The sequence below is a fragment of the Echeneis naucrates genome, chromosome 5 (genome assembly GCF_900963305.1).
Source record: "Echeneis naucrates chromosome 5, fEcheNa1.1, whole genome shotgun sequence".
NCBI lineage: Eukaryota > Metazoa > Chordata > Actinopteri > Carangiformes > Echeneidae > Echeneis > Echeneis naucrates.
Genome location: NC_042515.1, coordinates 15,349,992 through 15,366,765, shown reverse-complemented (window position 1 = coordinate 15,366,765; position 16,774 = coordinate 15,349,992). Strand labels below are relative to the sequence as shown.

The 16,774-nt window shown below is 40.5% G+C and overlaps 2 protein-coding genes across 7 annotated transcripts in view; both read left to right on the top strand.

Annotated features, from left to right (window-relative positions):
* The window catches only part of srgap2 (SLIT-ROBO Rho GTPase activating protein 2), a 50,663-nt gene extending 45,595 nt beyond the window's left edge, over positions 1-5,068 (top strand). For 3 of the 6 annotated variants that reach the window (XM_029501263.1, XM_029501262.1, XM_029501267.1), the window contains exons 19-23: positions 247-445; positions 1,143-1,280; positions 1,521-1,728; positions 1,827-1,937; positions 2,024-5,068. In XM_029501263.1, coding sequence (XP_029357123.1) covers positions 247-445; positions 1,143-1,280; positions 1,521-1,728; positions 1,827-1,937; positions 2,024-2,569 — 1,202 coding nt within the window. In that variant the 3' untranslated portion in view covers positions 2,570-5,068. The remainder of the gene's footprint in view (positions 1-246; positions 446-1,142; positions 1,281-1,520; positions 1,729-1,826; positions 1,938-2,023) is intronic. The other 3 variants (XM_029501266.1, XM_029501264.1, XM_029501268.1) reach the window with 2 other exon arrangements.
* A 786-nt stretch (positions 5,069-5,854) lies between these two features.
* ikbke (inhibitor of nuclear factor kappa B kinase subunit epsilon) lies at positions 5,855-16,487 on the top strand. Its single transcript, XM_029502839.1, has 20 exons — positions 5,855-6,732; positions 6,965-7,102; positions 7,551-7,680; positions 7,766-7,947; positions 9,284-9,444; positions 10,302-10,412; positions 10,525-10,704; positions 11,375-11,571; positions 11,714-11,772; positions 11,907-11,998; positions 12,118-12,219; positions 12,524-12,578; positions 13,215-13,327; positions 13,413-13,489; positions 13,575-13,614; positions 13,715-13,816; positions 14,664-14,760; positions 14,959-15,050; positions 15,135-15,206; positions 15,319-16,487. Exons 1-20 carry the CDS (start codon positions 6,634-6,636, stop codon positions 15,380-15,382), a joined length of 2,163 nt encoding a protein of 720 aa, XP_029358699.1. The 5' UTR covers positions 5,855-6,633; the 3' UTR covers positions 15,383-16,487.
* Positions 16,488-16,774: the final 287 nt, after the last annotated feature.

The following is a 16,774-nucleotide window of genomic DNA, read 5'->3' as shown; positions in this document are numbered from 1 at the left end:
CTCACCAGTTCCTGTGCCTTTAACCCTTTGAAGCAGCACACATGCTCTCAGTAACCCGTTTATTATGCTGCCTTGTAACTGCTTGGCATTTTTCAGCCTTGGCACAGTCACAAAATACAGCAGCACTAACCTGCCATGCACTAATCTGGCCTTCCCCCTCTTTCGGCTCTCTTGTCTCTCTCATTTGTTGCTGCCATCTGCTTCTCTGTCACTTCCTGTCTCTGTCCACCATTCTCTGAATCTCAGGCTCCTTGGCTGTTTCAGAGTCTGACCCAATTGAAGCCATTGCTCGGTTCGATTACTCTGGGCGGACTCCTCGGGAGCTGTCATTCAAGAAGGGTGCATCTCTGCTCCTGTACCAGCGAGCCTCTGATGACTGGTGGGAGGGAAGACACAATGGAATGGATGGACTGGTGCCACACCAGTATATTGTGGTCCAAGACATGTAAGACGTGTTCCACTCATTTGTCTTCAAATATCTCTATTTATGTAATGTTTTAGTCTATGATGAATATTTATCTCCACAGTATGTTTCTAACCTCCTCTGTGTCACTATTTTTGGAGATGCAAACAAAATGTAACAAAAATTGAGTGAACAGTTTACTGGAAATCCCCATAGTCAAGGAAGTTGATCTGCTGTGATAAGAACTGTAAATCACAGCAGACTAGTTCTCTTGTTTAAATATAGTTAGTGTATTAATTTTCAGCAACCATGAAAAGATGATTCACCAGAGTTTCCCAACTGAAAAAATAACACCCAGCATGGATACTCATGTTGATGTAACGGACTACAATAACCACAGAGATTTATAAAAGTTAACAAGTAAGGAAATTATGACGTACAGTTGTAGATCCCGCTGATACAAACCGAGAAGTTTGTTTTTAAGTTTCAGGTACTTTCAAATGACACTGACACTGCATAATTTTGGAAAAAGCAAAGGCTGATTAAGATTGGTGTTCAAGTTTTCAGTGAAGGAAAAAGCTTCTCCAATATAGCTTGTGGTCTTGACATCATTCTGCTGTTGCCAGTTTGGATATGAGTAAAAAAGAGTCCATGTAGACATTGTTTTTTATAAGTATGGTGACACTTAAGAAATCACTACTATAAAGAGTGAATCTAAGTTCTTGAATGATTGTTTCAGGCCTGATGGGGGAAGGGGAAGTCCAAAGCTTGACGTTGACTCCAGGGATCTGCTGGAGGAGAGGGTCTCTACTCGAGGCAGCGCTGCCTCTCCCACTGGAGCTCACGTTGCTGACATCTACCTAGCCAACCTGAACAAGTGGGTTGTATTTAAAGCTGCATTGACTAACAATGAAACTAACAATGATCAATTTGGGGCCAAAACATGCACAAGAAAAACTTTTTAGTAACATATGAAAACTGAAATGGGTTCTGGACTCTTTCTTTCTTTCTTTTTTTTTTTTTGATGTTTTCAGACTAGACCTTGAAAGGACTTTATACTGAGCACTTGAAGTAAATCACAACAACATAATGAAACTGAAATAATTATCTTATTCAGGTTGAGGAAACGTCCAGAGTCTGGAAACATTAGAAGAACTTTCCGGGGCTCAGAGAGTGAAGGTACCAGTCCAGGAGCCAGTGGAGGAGTGAGAACAGCTTCCCTTCCTGTCGGAGGCGCACTAGTGAAGGAAACTGGAGACAAGCGACCAGTTAGTGCCCATAGCATCCTCAACTCAGTCACTCGCCACTCTTCTCTGAAGACCAAGGTAACATCTCATTCCATCGCTAATAAAATAATGTTCAACAAATGGACTGTTTCATTGAGACTGATACGCATTTAATTGGGGCCATTATGAATATTTAGGTGGAGAGTCCACAGCTAAGGAAGACAACTACAGCTGGGCGCTCTAAGAGCTTCAGTAACCACAGACCATTGGACCCAGAGGTGATAGCCCAGGTGGAGCACACTTCACAGGTACTTCTCTCAGTTCAGGGACTTTCCTGTATGTCTGGAATTGTGGATGTTCATGTGTTTGTTTACTCTTTGGTGGCCTGTTGCAGGACATCGAGTCAATGAGTGCTGCCCTGACTGAGCGACAGAACACCTCCAAACATACACACACCCCCGACGTGGTTCTGGACACACTTGAGCAGCTAAAAGGTGTGGGTAGTGGCGGAGGAGGAGGGGGAACCTCAGAGCCCTCTAGTCCACTCCACTCCCGTCTATTGCGGGACAATGAGGGCGTCTCTTCACATGCTCACCCACTTCAACGCAGTGCCTCCTCTGCCAGTGACGTACCCTCGTCATTCCGCCCTGCCAAGAGCCAGTCACGGAGCCCTCTGCCCTCCGCTACATCCCCCTCCCTGTCCTCCTCCTCCCTCTCCTCCTCTGTACCTTCCTTTAGAGAGGTGCGCCCTCCAGCAACAAGACCCAAGCCAGTGGTGTTCCCAAAGAGCGGAGGAGGGGGTGGCAGTCCAGCAATGGGCTCCCCAACCTCCACTGTTCCCCCCACCCCTCCGCTGCCACCCGCAGGCCACACACACTCACTCCCTCACACTCCTCCTCCACCTCCACCCCAGTCCAACGACAAATCATGCCCGGCTTAATAACCCTCAATCTCAGCCACAATACTGAACACTTCCAGGTGCTAGAAGCACTTGATTAGTTTCACATAGGACCCCTGACCCACTACTTGTGTAGCATTCACTTCTAGGTGACCAGGCAAACTCTTAGAGGCCATGTTCCCTTTAGAGTTTTTCATGCCCTGTCCTGGCAGCTATGAACTGTCACAAGGTGTAGGTTCATGAACAACCCTCAAAGAGACTTCTTTTTCTGGGATTCCAGTGAACACTGGATTTAAAATCTTTCACAAGGGAACATGACTCAGGATGGACACCTACAGATCTACAGCACCTGGATACACTAGTTTGTGATGTTTGAAATTGTGTTTGAGTGGGTGTGCAGGACTGTTACTTGCCTTTACACACAGATCTATGTGAGGAACAAAAAGCACTGTTTGATTTTGTATAGTAGAAATGAAAGTTTTTAGGGTTTTTCTTTTCTTTTCTTTTCTTTTTAATGACCCCCATGGCTTGCAGACTGGAAGGGAGTGTTTGATTCCAAAGAACAGACTGTGAAAAGCGAAGTTCTAGCTCCATGTAGATTGAACACACTGACTTGCTGTTTCAGAAGTGGAAGACTGGAGATAAAGGAGGACACTTGGATGATGAATAGAAAGAAAACTGGGCCTAATGTCAGTGTAAGTCATGTGATCAAGACCTTTATTTTATCTCTTCCTCCAGTGGTTGATATATTAGTGATAATTTCTTATGCTACTGTTCAGTACTAGTGCCATCATAGGAGCATAACAGGCCAGCAGTAACGCTAAATCCCCATATAGCAATAAAAAACAAAAAACTTATATTTTGAAGCATTCTGCTGCAGCTGGTATGTGTGTGGGGGACAACTGAATCCCAGCATTTTTTTATTGTAATGATGGACTGTACAAACACACATTGTGTGGTGGTGTTTTGTGGCAGCTACACACCTTTCAGGTTTTACTTGCATGCTGGGACTACAGACAGCACCCACAATGGTGAGCTGCCTGACTGCATCAGTTATTATATCTACAGAACCAGCTATAGAACAACATCAAACAAAGTTACAGCTTGCTCCTTTAAATATAAACTGAAAACTTAACAGTAAAAAGGGTTTTATTATTCTAATGATATGTAGGTATGTTTAATAATCATGATAACTGGAAGCATGGAGCTGAGGATCCTCCTGCGTGTGTTGAGATAGAAGCACAACCAACCACCTCATCCAATGCGCTCTAAAGCAAAGTTTGCTTTTGTTATTACCTTTTTCCCAGGTGTTATTAATGCTCAGAATCTGTTATGGTAAAATGTAGAACTGTGTATTTGTGTGTATGCCTGTGTGAGCATTTGTGGATGAGGAGTATGTATGCGCCTCACCTCACATTTGCCCAGTCATCGTAGAAGGGATGCGGGACAACAGTAACAGCCCTGTGCAGACACACACGAAAACACGTTCCTGAGTACCAGCAGCCTGACTAGATATGCACTGTGTAAATGTAATCAGATTAAAAAGCCAGTAGAAATGTACGACATTTTGTCCTCAGCCACTGCTGTAACACCAGTGGCAGACCAGCTTTAAGTAGATAGAGGATGAGGAAATCCAAGTCCCACACCTTAAACCTTCCTTTTTTTCTGATATCATTTGATAATATGTACTTTTGCAAAATTAGAACTTATGATGAATAATGGAATAAGTGTATACATTTTTGAATATTGACTTCAAATGTAGAGATATGTCATTCAGGGTAAACTGAATAAAGTCTTTTTTTTTTTAATAAATATATATATATTTCGCTTTCTTGAGAAAGTATTGAACTAATTTTACCCTGATCTCCGTATATTCCCCTCTATCACCTTTCCTCTTCTCAGTCATTTCCCTAAAATTACAGCACATACTGCATTCCTGTATGCTCTTTACCAGGTAATGAATTATAACTGTTACGGTTTTCTTTCTAATCTCTGTATACTGTTTGTGTATTACCTGGTGTATTTGTGTTGCTCTTACCTCATTATGACAACTGGAGGGACTGTGATTGTGTGAGTGTTTGTTGGTGGGAGATTAACTCGCCCTATTAACAGACACACACTCACACACACTAACATGCATGTGAGTGGTTGGTGTGTTTTTGTCCTGGCTGTGCTATCAAGAGGTGCTGGGACCCTCTCAAATCAATCATCATGCACTTGAACAACTTGGCTTGCGTGTGGACTAAACTGTGTGGAGATGGTTTGTCAGAACTGAATATTGTTAAATATGCATTTATTGTGTCCATTTGAAAACAACAGAACTAAAAAAAAAAAAGACTGTAATGTCAAATCTATTTATAGTTGTCTCTGTATTACTGGAGAATCCTGTGTTCAGATGTACTTTGTATATACAATGTTGTACATTACAGAGGTACACTCTTTTTTTGGTACAATATTGTACAGTAATAGCAATAGTAGTTTAATCAAATAGGCCTTATATAATTATGTGTAGTTCTTGTAGTAGATCTGTTTGTTTTTTTTTTTTAATAAACATTGCTTGCTATAAAGTTTCTCTGTTTGACGTTTCACAGAAATCTCAGAAAATCATCAATCAAAATATTGATAGAATATTTATAGTGATATATATATAATCATTACAATAAGAGACCAAAATCTATCCAGTCTATTGTATACTAAGCTGTGCTTCATGCCCACCTTGGTCAGGTAACAAAAAAGTGACATCAGACCAACAGGCCAACACAAACTGTACAGCATCTGCAGTATCTGATCAGAATCACAGAGGGTTATCTAAACACTAATTTATGCGTGCCATTAAATATAAACAAAATGATTTACACTTGGCAGATAACATCATTTATGAACAATAAATTACACGAGTCAATATAATCTGCAAAGGAGCCATAATGGGAGGTATGCGGATTTTTAAATCTTTATTTGAAAATAAATGAGGCTGGTTTGAGCTCATTTGTCTTCAGATATCTTGAGATACTTGAATCTGTTTGGGAAAAGCTGCACTTGGACCTACTTTGATATTCGTGTCCACCAGTCTGTCGGCTTCAGTTGTTGAGCTACCAGCTTTGAGGCAGTTGTCGGGCCCCTCATGGTGTTTCAGCAGGAGGTGATGGTGCAGAAACAGCTGTCAGGTGGTTCGTGTGCTGACTTTCCTCTCGCTTTCATGGGAGTTAAAGTTGGACATTTTCGGTTTTGCTGTACATCCTGTTCCAATGTGTCCGGCAGGAGCAGGGGAGTCCCGGGGGAACACCCGGCTCCGTCAGTGCTGAAGTCTTGTCTGTATTTCCGCCATGCTCCTCAGACCGGCAGAGCCCGCCCCGGCTGAAGCCCTCACTTCCTAAACGAGACACCGCGCCGCCGCTTCTGAAGAAAAACCCGGAGCCTTCTGGACACGGACCTCCAGAGGCAGCGCCATTTTCCCCCACCTGTCCTCCGTGTAGCTCACCTGTCCGCCCGGTCCGGTCCAGGTGAACACAGCCGTGTCTGTTTACTGTAAACCGGAGCAGTCTGACCGGCCCACAGACATAAAACATTTATTTAGACGGCTTACGATGACCCGGGATAAAGTGCCGGGCCAGGACTCGTTATAGCCGGTTCAGCTAGCGTCGGAGCAGGTAAGCTAATGTTTCGGCTGATGTTTCGGCTGATGTTTCGGCTAATGTTTCGGCTAATGTTTCGGCTAATGTTTCGGCTGATGTTTCGGCTAATGTTTCGGCTGATGTTTCGGCTAATGTTTCGGCTAATGTTTCAGCCAGGAAAAAGTATTTGGACTTTCCTTCACCAACTCTCACTGATGAGTCCGTCACAGCTGGCTGTTGTGTGAGTTTATCAGGTAGCTCCATAAAAACCGCCATAGCGTCATTTTATTGCCCATGACAGTAACTTTGTATCAGACTCTATGGTTAGCTATTTATTTGAGTGGCTGTTTTTGCACTTGGCTCCTTTGTTTTGAATTCTGTCATGGACAATCTGCTTGTTATATCCTCAAACAGATAAGGCTCGTCTCTCTTCCTCGTCCCTGTTAATGGTTTTCTACCTTTCTGGGGAATTTCTGGCAGTCTCTTCCTTCCAGCATGGCAGCAGTGACAGCCAGCACAACAAACTACTTGTGGTCTCTACAGGATGTCCTTGGCCAAGGGGCCACTGCCAGCGTATACAAAGCACGTAACAAGGTAAGGCCTGCCAAGGACACAACACAACATTTATCATGAACAGGATCTCTGAATTTGTCTTTCACCTTGAAGCTAGTTGACACCAATACAGCTTTCGGATGTTTTCAGCCCACACTGGAGTTGACTTGCGGATGTGTCGTCAGAGGATGTTGTGGTTGGGGCTGAAGTGTTGGCTTTTCTCTGACGTTTTGCTTCATGTTGCCTGAAAATGTGAATGTGAATTTGTGTGCAGAGGTCAGGTGAGCTGGTTGCAGTCAAGGTGTTCAACTTCATGAGCTACAGTCGTCCACGTGAAGTCCAGATGAGAGAGTTTGAGATGCTGAGGAAGCTGAACCACAGCAATATTGTCAAGCTTCACACTGTAGAAGAGGTAAAGACTGCTTGGCAGGAAAAATGGGAAAAAAAGAATAAGAAGAGAGCATGTATGTCGTGCTTTACACACATTTACTGTCCCATATGATCTCGCTGTTGAATGCACTTGGTTTTAGATGATTTGTTTGTTACTGAAAATTCTTTTGTATTTGCACACCATTTAAAGTATGAGCAGCAGCGATGAGAGCACTTTAACCATTGTTTTCCAATCACATTGAAGATGACTGTTAAGATCAAAGATGATCTAAACATTAGTCCCAGGAAATCCAACAATCTAAACAATGGCCAAAAATAATCCAAAATTCTCTCTAAGAGTTCTTCTAGTGTTAGGGGAACGATTTCATTATTTATTCAGTATGGGAATTTGGTGGGTGGATGTTATCACATTTTCAAAATGTTTACAATGTAGACAAGTGCAACTTACCTCCTAACCCCTTTCTCTCTAGCTGCCCTCTAAGCAGAAGGTGCTGGTGATGGAGTATTGTTCAGGAGGGAGCCTGCTCAGTGTGCTGGAAGAGGCAGAAAATGCCTTTGGCCTGCCTGAAACTGAATTCCTTACTGTGTTGCAGTGTGTAGGTAGGTATGCAAGTGACTGTACTACATATAGAAGAATAATCTAATGTACCTGCTTCTGGAGTATTTCTCTCTCGACTCTGTTCAGTGCAGGGAATGAACCACTTGCGTGAAAACGGAGTGGTACACCGGGACATCAAACCAGGCAACATCATGCGCCAAGTTGGTGAGGATGGCAGGTCTGTTTATAAGCTGACAGACTTCGGAGCAGCAAGAGAGCTGGAGGATGATGAGAAGTTTTTGTCTATCTATGGAACTGAAGAGTATCTGGTATGATAACCAATTTAATTTATATATCATCCCCTTTAATTTTATTTTTTTTTGTGTAATAATGAAGAAGAACTGACATGAGAGAAATTTTACATTTTTCTCAGTTATTTTCTCTCTAGTTTGACAGACTTGTTGTACAGCAACAGTCAGAAGAAAAAAAGTCCTATAAAGATATTGCTAAGCAGTTTGAAGGGCAAACGATGAGCTCTTAAAGCCATGGTGTAATATTTGGTGATTAAGGAATGCAAGAGAAAAAATTATGACTGATGCTAATGATGTTGATGATCTATGTTTATAAAATCATGATGAGAGAGAGAGTATGAGAGATGAATTAGAATTAAGTCACTGACTAGTTGGTTTGGGGTTATATGACCAGTCATGTTTTCCCCTAATGAGAAGTACCCTGACTGCCAGGCTGACACATCCTAGTTCTGTTTATTCCTAGGCATTTGATCAGGAAAGTTTGCACATGTACAAATGTGGCTCCTTTTTTGTTAGCAACGGGGAATATTTAATTGGGAATTAGCACCTTGGCTTGTGTCTTATTGGAGAAATAGAAAATGTTACCATGGTCCTGTATTTCATCTGTTCACAGTCCTCCCTACTTTTAATATACTGTGAACAAAACGAAAACCAAACAAGCAAAAAAAAAAAAAAAACCACATGTAACCGACACTATACATATTATGTTTTTTAGACTCTGTAACCCCATATAAAAATCATATTTCCCCTCTGACTAAATCTACTCTCTGATTTGCATCTCTGTACACTACTGGTGGTATTTGGTGGTTTGTTACCATTGTGTTTAATTTCTTTCCAACCTAATGTGAAAAGGAAAATTTTAACTAACATTGAGAAATTGCCTGAAATCCCTTAAAGTGAGTTGCATAAAAAGACTGCAAAGCCCTCTAGTGGACAAAAGTAACAATTAGTATTAAAGCAATCAACGCCTCAGCATAGAGAATCTATTAAAGAATTTGACAGACCAGCAATCATATCTTCATATTCATATATAGGAAGTGTGACATACATAACAAATTGGTGTTACAAAAATTCTAGTTTTTCAAAGAACGATTCTGTGAGGAGGGAAATATAGGCTTTTCAAAAAACATTGTCATACATTTCACTGTTAAATTCCTTCACACAACATTCCCTGATGGAAAAAGAAAAAACTCCTGGAAAGAGAATACATGTTGTGGCAAAACTCGGCATTCACCTTCCTCTGAAATTGTACTGAAGATTAGATGATGATCTTAACTGCTATAAACATGTTGTATAACAACATCTTGACTGAAACTTGTTTTTGATGTGTTGTTTTTGTGTTGTGCGTCTGCAGCATCCAGACATGTATGAACGTGCTGTTCTACGCAAAGCTCATCAGAAGTCCTATGGAGTGAGTGTTGACTTGTGGAGTATTGGTGTGACATTTTACCATGCTGCTACTGGAAGTCTTCCATTCACACCGTATGAAGGACCCCGTAAGAACAAGCCCACCATGTAAGTTAAATAATTAGCAGTTAAGAGCCCACAGACCAAACATTTGTAATGACATCATTGGTTTACATTAAGCTCACATCATAGGCTAAAGGTAATCAACTATTAATCACCATTTGGGTCAGTTTTTCTTCTTCATTAAACCTACTTGTCTAGATTTCCATCCCCACCACTAACCAGTGTTCAGAAAAATGCCAGTTTGCAAGTCATTCTGTTATATTTTGTTAGTGTTCATTTCAACAACACCAAATGATTAGAATTAACCTTTGAAACCATTCTTCTAAATAAGAAGGCCAGGGTTTCAGTTCCCAGCCTGGGGCCTTTCTGTGTGGAGTTTGCATGTTCTCGCTGTGCCTGTGTGGCTTTCCTCTGGGTACTCCGGTTTCCTCCCACCATCCAAAGACACCATGTTTGGGTTAATTTGTGACTCTAAAGTGTGTGTGTGTGTCTGTGTCTGTCTCTGTCTGTCTGTGTCTGCGTCTGTCTCTGTCTGTCTGTGTCTGCGTCTGTCTCTGTCTGTCTGTGTCTGCGTCTGTCTCTGTCTCTCTCTCTCTCTCTCTCTGTCTGTCTGTCTCTGTCTCTCTCTCTCTCTGTCTGTCTCTCTCTCTCTCTCTTGGTCTGTCTCTCTCTCTGTGTCTGTCTGTCTCTGTCTCTCTCTGTATGTCTCTGTATGTTGGTCCTGCAATAGACTGGCAACCTGTCCAACCTCTCAAGCACTCTCCGTGACCCAGAAATGGATAAGCTGCAGAAGATGGATGGATGAATGAATTATTCTTCTTTAGGAATTCTGGGATTTCAGGCTGAATTTGAACATCTATTGATGATGCTTTAAAAGCCAAACTTTTGGTTTTGTTGTGTAGGTTCAAAATAACTACAGAGAAACCTGTGGGTGCAATAGCTGGAGTCCAGCGAGTGGAGGGTGGACCTATTGACTGGAGCTACCACCTACCTCACAGCTGCCAGCTGTCACAGTATGTACTGAATCGGAGACATGTCAGTGACACTGATGAGAACATGCTGATGCCAAATCAGCCTTGATTGCCAGTATCAATTTCTCTTTTTTCCCCCTTTCTCTGTCTGCAGAGGTCTCAGGGTGCAGCTTGTTCCTGTGTTAGCAGGTATATTAGAGGCTGACCAGGAGAGGTGTTGGGGTTTTGACCAGTTCTTCACAGCCACCACAGATATGTTGCAGCGGCAGCCAGTTCACGTCTTCTCTCTGCAGCAGGCCATGGCGCATTGCATCTACATACACCACTACAACAAGTAAGTCTGCACATCACGCACAAACGTAGCAGACTCCTGTGTGTTATTGTTTGCAAAGTGAATTTTTAAATTACGATTTTTACTGATTTCAAATTCAAAAATATGTTGATGCTGCAACATAAGAGGAGTGAAATCATGGTTTGTTTTCCTATTACAGCAGCAGCTGTCATGTACAGTTCAGTGGCAAGTTGTTGTGCTGTCTCTTTTATTCATGTTTTGCACAGTGTTGCCTTTGTGTTTTTGTCGCTTTTCACAAGTGGGAGGAGACTTAGATCAAAGCAGATTAATGGCAAAGCAGTAGTACGAGGTGGGACATTGGCATTTTCATGAAAGTTTACACATCTCACTGACAACACGATTTTTTTCATGACTCGACCGAGAAATGCTACACAGAAATCCATGCCACGCGTGTGCAATACCATGAGTCATGTGTAATACCTTTTAATGTTTAATTCCAGTAAAATCTTCATTGAGCAGTAGATTTTATCTGTAATCCCAAATTGGTTGTGTGAAAAACTATCCCTCTCAGTTAATTGAATCCTGGCGGCAGACTTGAACTTAATCATTTCTATAAGCAATATGGTGAAAAAATTGAAGAGGAAAAGAGACACTAGCTGCAAGTTATACAGCTGAAAATCAGGAATTAATTAATTTCCTCCTTGTCACACAGGGTGTCAGTCTTTTTTGAGGAGGTGGCATCACAGACTGGTATAGAGGTTCAGCAGCGACATCTGCTTTACCTGGGCCATGAACTCCCTCTGGAGGGCAACATGAAGGTAGTCAACCTCCCTCGCACGTCACCTGAGCGGCCCCTGATTCTGGTCAGCTACAGTCCTGAGGCCAACAATAGTTTGCCCTTCAGAGAACGTAAGACCAGCAAAGACCTGTACATCTCTAATAGGTTTCAGTTAAATTATTTATTCTTTGCTTTTCCCCTTAGGAAATAAGAAAAGTTTTATTTTAGTTACATATTCATTTTTGGGGTATAATTTTTTTTTTCTCTTTGTAGCTGAGACACAAATCATCCCACCCAGATTTGATGTCACAGCAGACTACAATTTCTCCAAGGTACTGTACTGTACTATACTCTTTAGAAATACGTGCCTCATAGCTAATGTTATGTTCACTTTTAAATGACAAGAGTATAGTGAAACTGTCCAACCCATGGTTGTTGTCTTGTCCCCATCTCCCTTCATCTCTAGGTAATAGTAGGAGTGGTGCACCAGTATTTGAGGATAGTACGGTTACTCCACACACACCAAGAGCTGCTCCTGCAAGGATACTACAGCTACATGTGAGAAACACTTGTATAACTGTACATGAAATGACGTTTGTTGCACAGTTCTGTGTAGTAACAATTTTAAGCATCTTTCGCCTTCAGTTATGCCTTCTTGTCTAACTGACTACCCTCAGGATGATACTGCACAGGCTGTGTGGAGAAGCCATTCACAGTATTGCCATGATCACCATTAGACTGCAGTCTTGCCTCACCTTAGACCACAGGATTCAGAAACTGTGAGTTGATATACACAGTTTGTCTCAGCTAAATACAGTCAATCCATCATTCCACTCATGAAGTGGGAAAGTGCTCTCAATCCTACATGTTTTTTGTGGTTAGCATAATAATGCTTAATAGCAAAGTGGTGTTGTTCCCTGAGGGGGGATTTTTTTGCTCAACAGAACATGATCTTGCTGTATGTATATAGTAGATTCTCATAAGTTATTTACAGCTGAAAAAAATCACACACATTTCTGCTACTGTCATAACCTCTTCCTCCCTTTTTCCTTCTTCTCCTCCTATATCTGGCATGCTTTTCAGTGGCTCTTACACTTTAGAAAACCAAGGCTCAACTGATAGTCAAAAACTTCAGCTGGTGAGTGCCATCAAGAAGTAACATCTAGAGATAGACTGATATGGTTTTTTCAGGGCTGAGACCGATTATTAGTAGTCAAGGAGGCCAATAACCGATATTTGGAGCTTCATTTGCAGTAAAAAAGGAAAATATTGGCGTCAAAATTTTGAATAATCCAAACTCCAATACTTAACTTTGTTTAAATGCCTTTAAGCATATGTTTATTAAACAGTTTATGAGATTTGCAACAGGCTTTTTTTTATCTTAGACAATAGACATATTCGTTTTAAAATTCTAACAAAGTGCAGGGACCTCCCAGGCTTAGCACCTGCTCTACGGACCAGACAATGCAAAAGTGATGCGGAAGATCCAGGTATTTTTATGCCTGCTATGACACCTGGAAAACAAACTTTTGGCATTATCCGCCACTGAGCAACATCCAAAGGAATGAATGGGCCACACCTCCGACGGTGTATCCAGTTCTCTTTATACATCGGCCCATCCAATAATTGGACTATCCCAAGTAATGTCACAAGGGACTGATTTTTGCACTGGGAACTGATAATGTTTTATTTCTTCCAATGTCCTTCATTATTAGCGAAAATGTATAAGTTAGTCATATATTTTACAGCAAACTTGTGACTGTTGTCTCAACAGGTCCGTGAGCACCTGCCTACCTACACTGTAGGCATCCAAGAGTTTCAGAACCGGCTGGACCACCTGCAGATAGAACAAGCCAAGCTAACAGAGACCCTGGCCAATGACAAGAGGTAATGTGGGAAACAAGAGGAGAAAAGCTTCAGGTTACGCCCTTTGGTTTGTGGTATTGAAACTGTTCTCTCTTGTGTTCCACAGCTGTCAGAAGATGGAGATGCTGCTGCAGAAGATAACAGCAATTCACCAGCATTACCGCAAAGACCGAATTACTGGCAGTCTGTGTTTTGTTGGTGTATATTGAATATTTATTTTTCCTGCTTGCGCTGACAATTCCTAATGTTTTTCTTTCTTTCATCATAGAGTTGGCATATAATGATGAACAAATCCACAAGTTTGAGAAGTGAGTATGTGTCTTTGATTTGTGTGTTCACACATGCTCACCCAGACTACGAAGGCATTACTGTGAGCTCTTCCTGTAAGCTGCTTTTCACTCTCCTCAGAATCCACCTGTCATCCCTCATTAAGCGAGTGAAATCTCTCTTCAGAGAGGAGTGCGCTCAGAGATACAAAGAGCTTTTGGCCTCGACAAGGACATGGAGCAGGTTGTGAACTTGCTTAGTTAAACTACAATACAATATAACCATTGCACCTCATTTCAGATTTGTTATCACACCTACCTATTTACATAAAAAGACCGTTTGGTATGACAGCTATTCACACAGCTGTGGAAGCTTATAGGAAGATTAACCCAAGAGAGAGGGCTATTACTTGTCAGCAGTACCACTAAAACAGATTAATTTAGTATTTTGCATTCTTAATGCACACGTCGTATTTAGCAAGTGATAGTAAAATTATACATTTTAGTTCACCCTATTATTCTTTAATTCCTTTTGATTTTGACTATAAAAGAGAAATACTTTTAAATTAAAGATTACACAAAAAAATTGATTTTGCTTAATAATATGTGCAGCTATTTTTGAAAAGTTTACATAGGACTTAAATATGGGTATTAGTTGAATGTACAATATCCTCAATTTGCGTTAAATATATAAATGCTAGAGCATTGACTTTGTTCATGTACTGTAGAAGGTGTAAACCAAAAGTCTAACCTAAATGATATGTCTCACACTATGGTTTGAGTTCAAGGGCAGTTTGGTCTAGAGATTAAGGCTAATTACAAGTTGGCCTTATAATATATTTATTATAATATATCTGAAAGCACAGTTGTTAAATTAATAAAATAAATAAATTATAGTTATAGTACACAAATAGTATAGACTATCTTTCAACATTTCTATTTAAAAATGGCAGATTTCAGTGTTTAAGTGCTAATTTGGATACATCCCGACATTTTTTCTGTTGGTTCTTCATAAGGTGTAATTAAATCAGTAATTGGCACAATGTATATGCCAGCTTTGACTTACTCAAGTGTGTCCCATTTATTTGCAGTGTTTTACTGGAGATTCAGACTCGACTGCAGGACTTCAGCTCTTTCTCAACAGGTTTACTGGCTGACCTTGAGATGAGTGAGCAGCACCAAAATAAGGTCAGCATTTCTGTTTAATCTCTGCCAGCAGACCATATTCACCAATAGCTGGATATTCTTCTAAATTATTGTTTCAATTTTATTTTTTATTTTTTTATTTATGTTTTGCTTGAGTAATGAATAATATCTGAAATATAGTCATCCACAGAGATGTAGCATCTCAGTAGTGTGATGGTGCAGCATTGCATCTGTTCTCAGGCTTTGGACAGAACCCTCTTGAATCTGCAGTCCAAAAGAGCAGGACAGCAGCCTGAAATAACATCCAGGGACAAGGATCAGATGGTCTTTAGGTGTGTATCTTTGTTTCTGTTTTGTATGTTGTCTATATGCAAGATAGACACAGTTTCCCAGATAACAAATCTGGCTTTGTTTAGGATGCACCATCTGAAGGAGGAAATGGAAATCTTAGTGAGGGAACTGCAGTGTAACAACACCATCATAGAGCGGTCAGTTGTGTGAACAGCTTCTTTTTTAAGCTTCTTTGAAATCCTATTTCAAAGCAGTAGGTGACACATTATGTTGCTCTGAAGGATGACTGTATGTATTTTGTTGTTTTAGTTTGGGAGCAGTGAACCCTCCTGCAGCTCTGGAACAGAGCTTGGCCAGACCTTCTACACTGTAACAAAAGTGCATCATAATAGCATTTATTTTATCTTCTTTTATTGGTTTGATGTAAATAGGAAGTGACTGAAAATTATCAATAAAATCTGAGTGTGTGTGTGTGTGTGTGTGTGTGTGTGTGTACTCAGTTGTATGCATGCAACTGAGTACAGCAGTTCAATACAAACCTTGTTAAAGTCTCCAGTGTTATTGTATCTTAATAGGCTGCCACAGTGATGGAGTGTCAGGATAAAAAATGAATGCCAGGTGAACTACTAGAAAATTTTTCTACGCTTGTTTATACTTTCTTTGTAGAAGAAGCACTTATGAATCAGGACAATGCTAAATGAAAGATTTAACCAGAGTGACCCTATCTCTCTGTATACATATGTGTTTAAGTCAGTATGTTTGTTGAAGGAAGCGATTGAGTTGTCTACTGTCTTTTAGACTGACATGTCTAGTTTCCTGTTAATGTTTAAACATAGTGATGTTATTTATCAATGTTACTGTAAGTTTTGTTGAAAAAGACAAACTCAGGGAAACTCAGCAGTAGCCACAGTGTTGCATTTCTAACACAACAATCTGAGCACAGTCCAGTGACTGCTCATAACACCTACTGTATAAGATGACATTAGTATGGTTAACAAGGTGGGAACTCCCATGGGTTTTTACAGGGGCCGAGGGGTGCATGAGCTTAAAGAAATTTTTTAAATTCCATTTACTGTTTTCTCTTTTTTGTCACTATTTTTACATTGTTTCTGCTGTGAGAAATTAGAGCTCATTTCATGTAAGTAATACATGCTAAAAACTGAAAGTAAAATAATAAATTAGTATTTGGCAATATCTCTGTGAGGATGAGTCACCAAGTCAGTGTCTTAAAATTAGTGTGATAACTTCATGTTCTCATATTTATTCTACTCACCAATTTGGGTGGTTGTGTTTTTTATAACCAAAGCAGGGAAAGTAATTAGGTAGATTAACTCAAGTACTGTACTTAAGTGCAATGTTTAGGTATTTGGACTTACTAAAATAAACTCTTTACCATTTAAAATACAGAGGAAAATATTGGACTTTCCGCTCATTGCCTTTCATTTGACAGTTTTGTTTTGTTTTTTTTTATGACACAACAAAATACCAAAGATGTCCAAGAACTGCTCACTGCTCCAACCCAGCGAGTTGCCCCCCATATCTTATCATTTTCTCAATTTCAATTGATCTAATGTCTCGCCAAAAATAATGAGAAATAAAAAAAATGGAGATGTGTGTCACGACAAGCTGATACCACTGCTTCAGAAGTGTAACCCTGACCCATGATTTCGACATACTCAGTGTTCAAAACTTAAACACAACTGCAGTTCTTCCTCACTTATATGACCTGTTTTTGCAGAATTATTGTTCATACAGGACTTTTTCT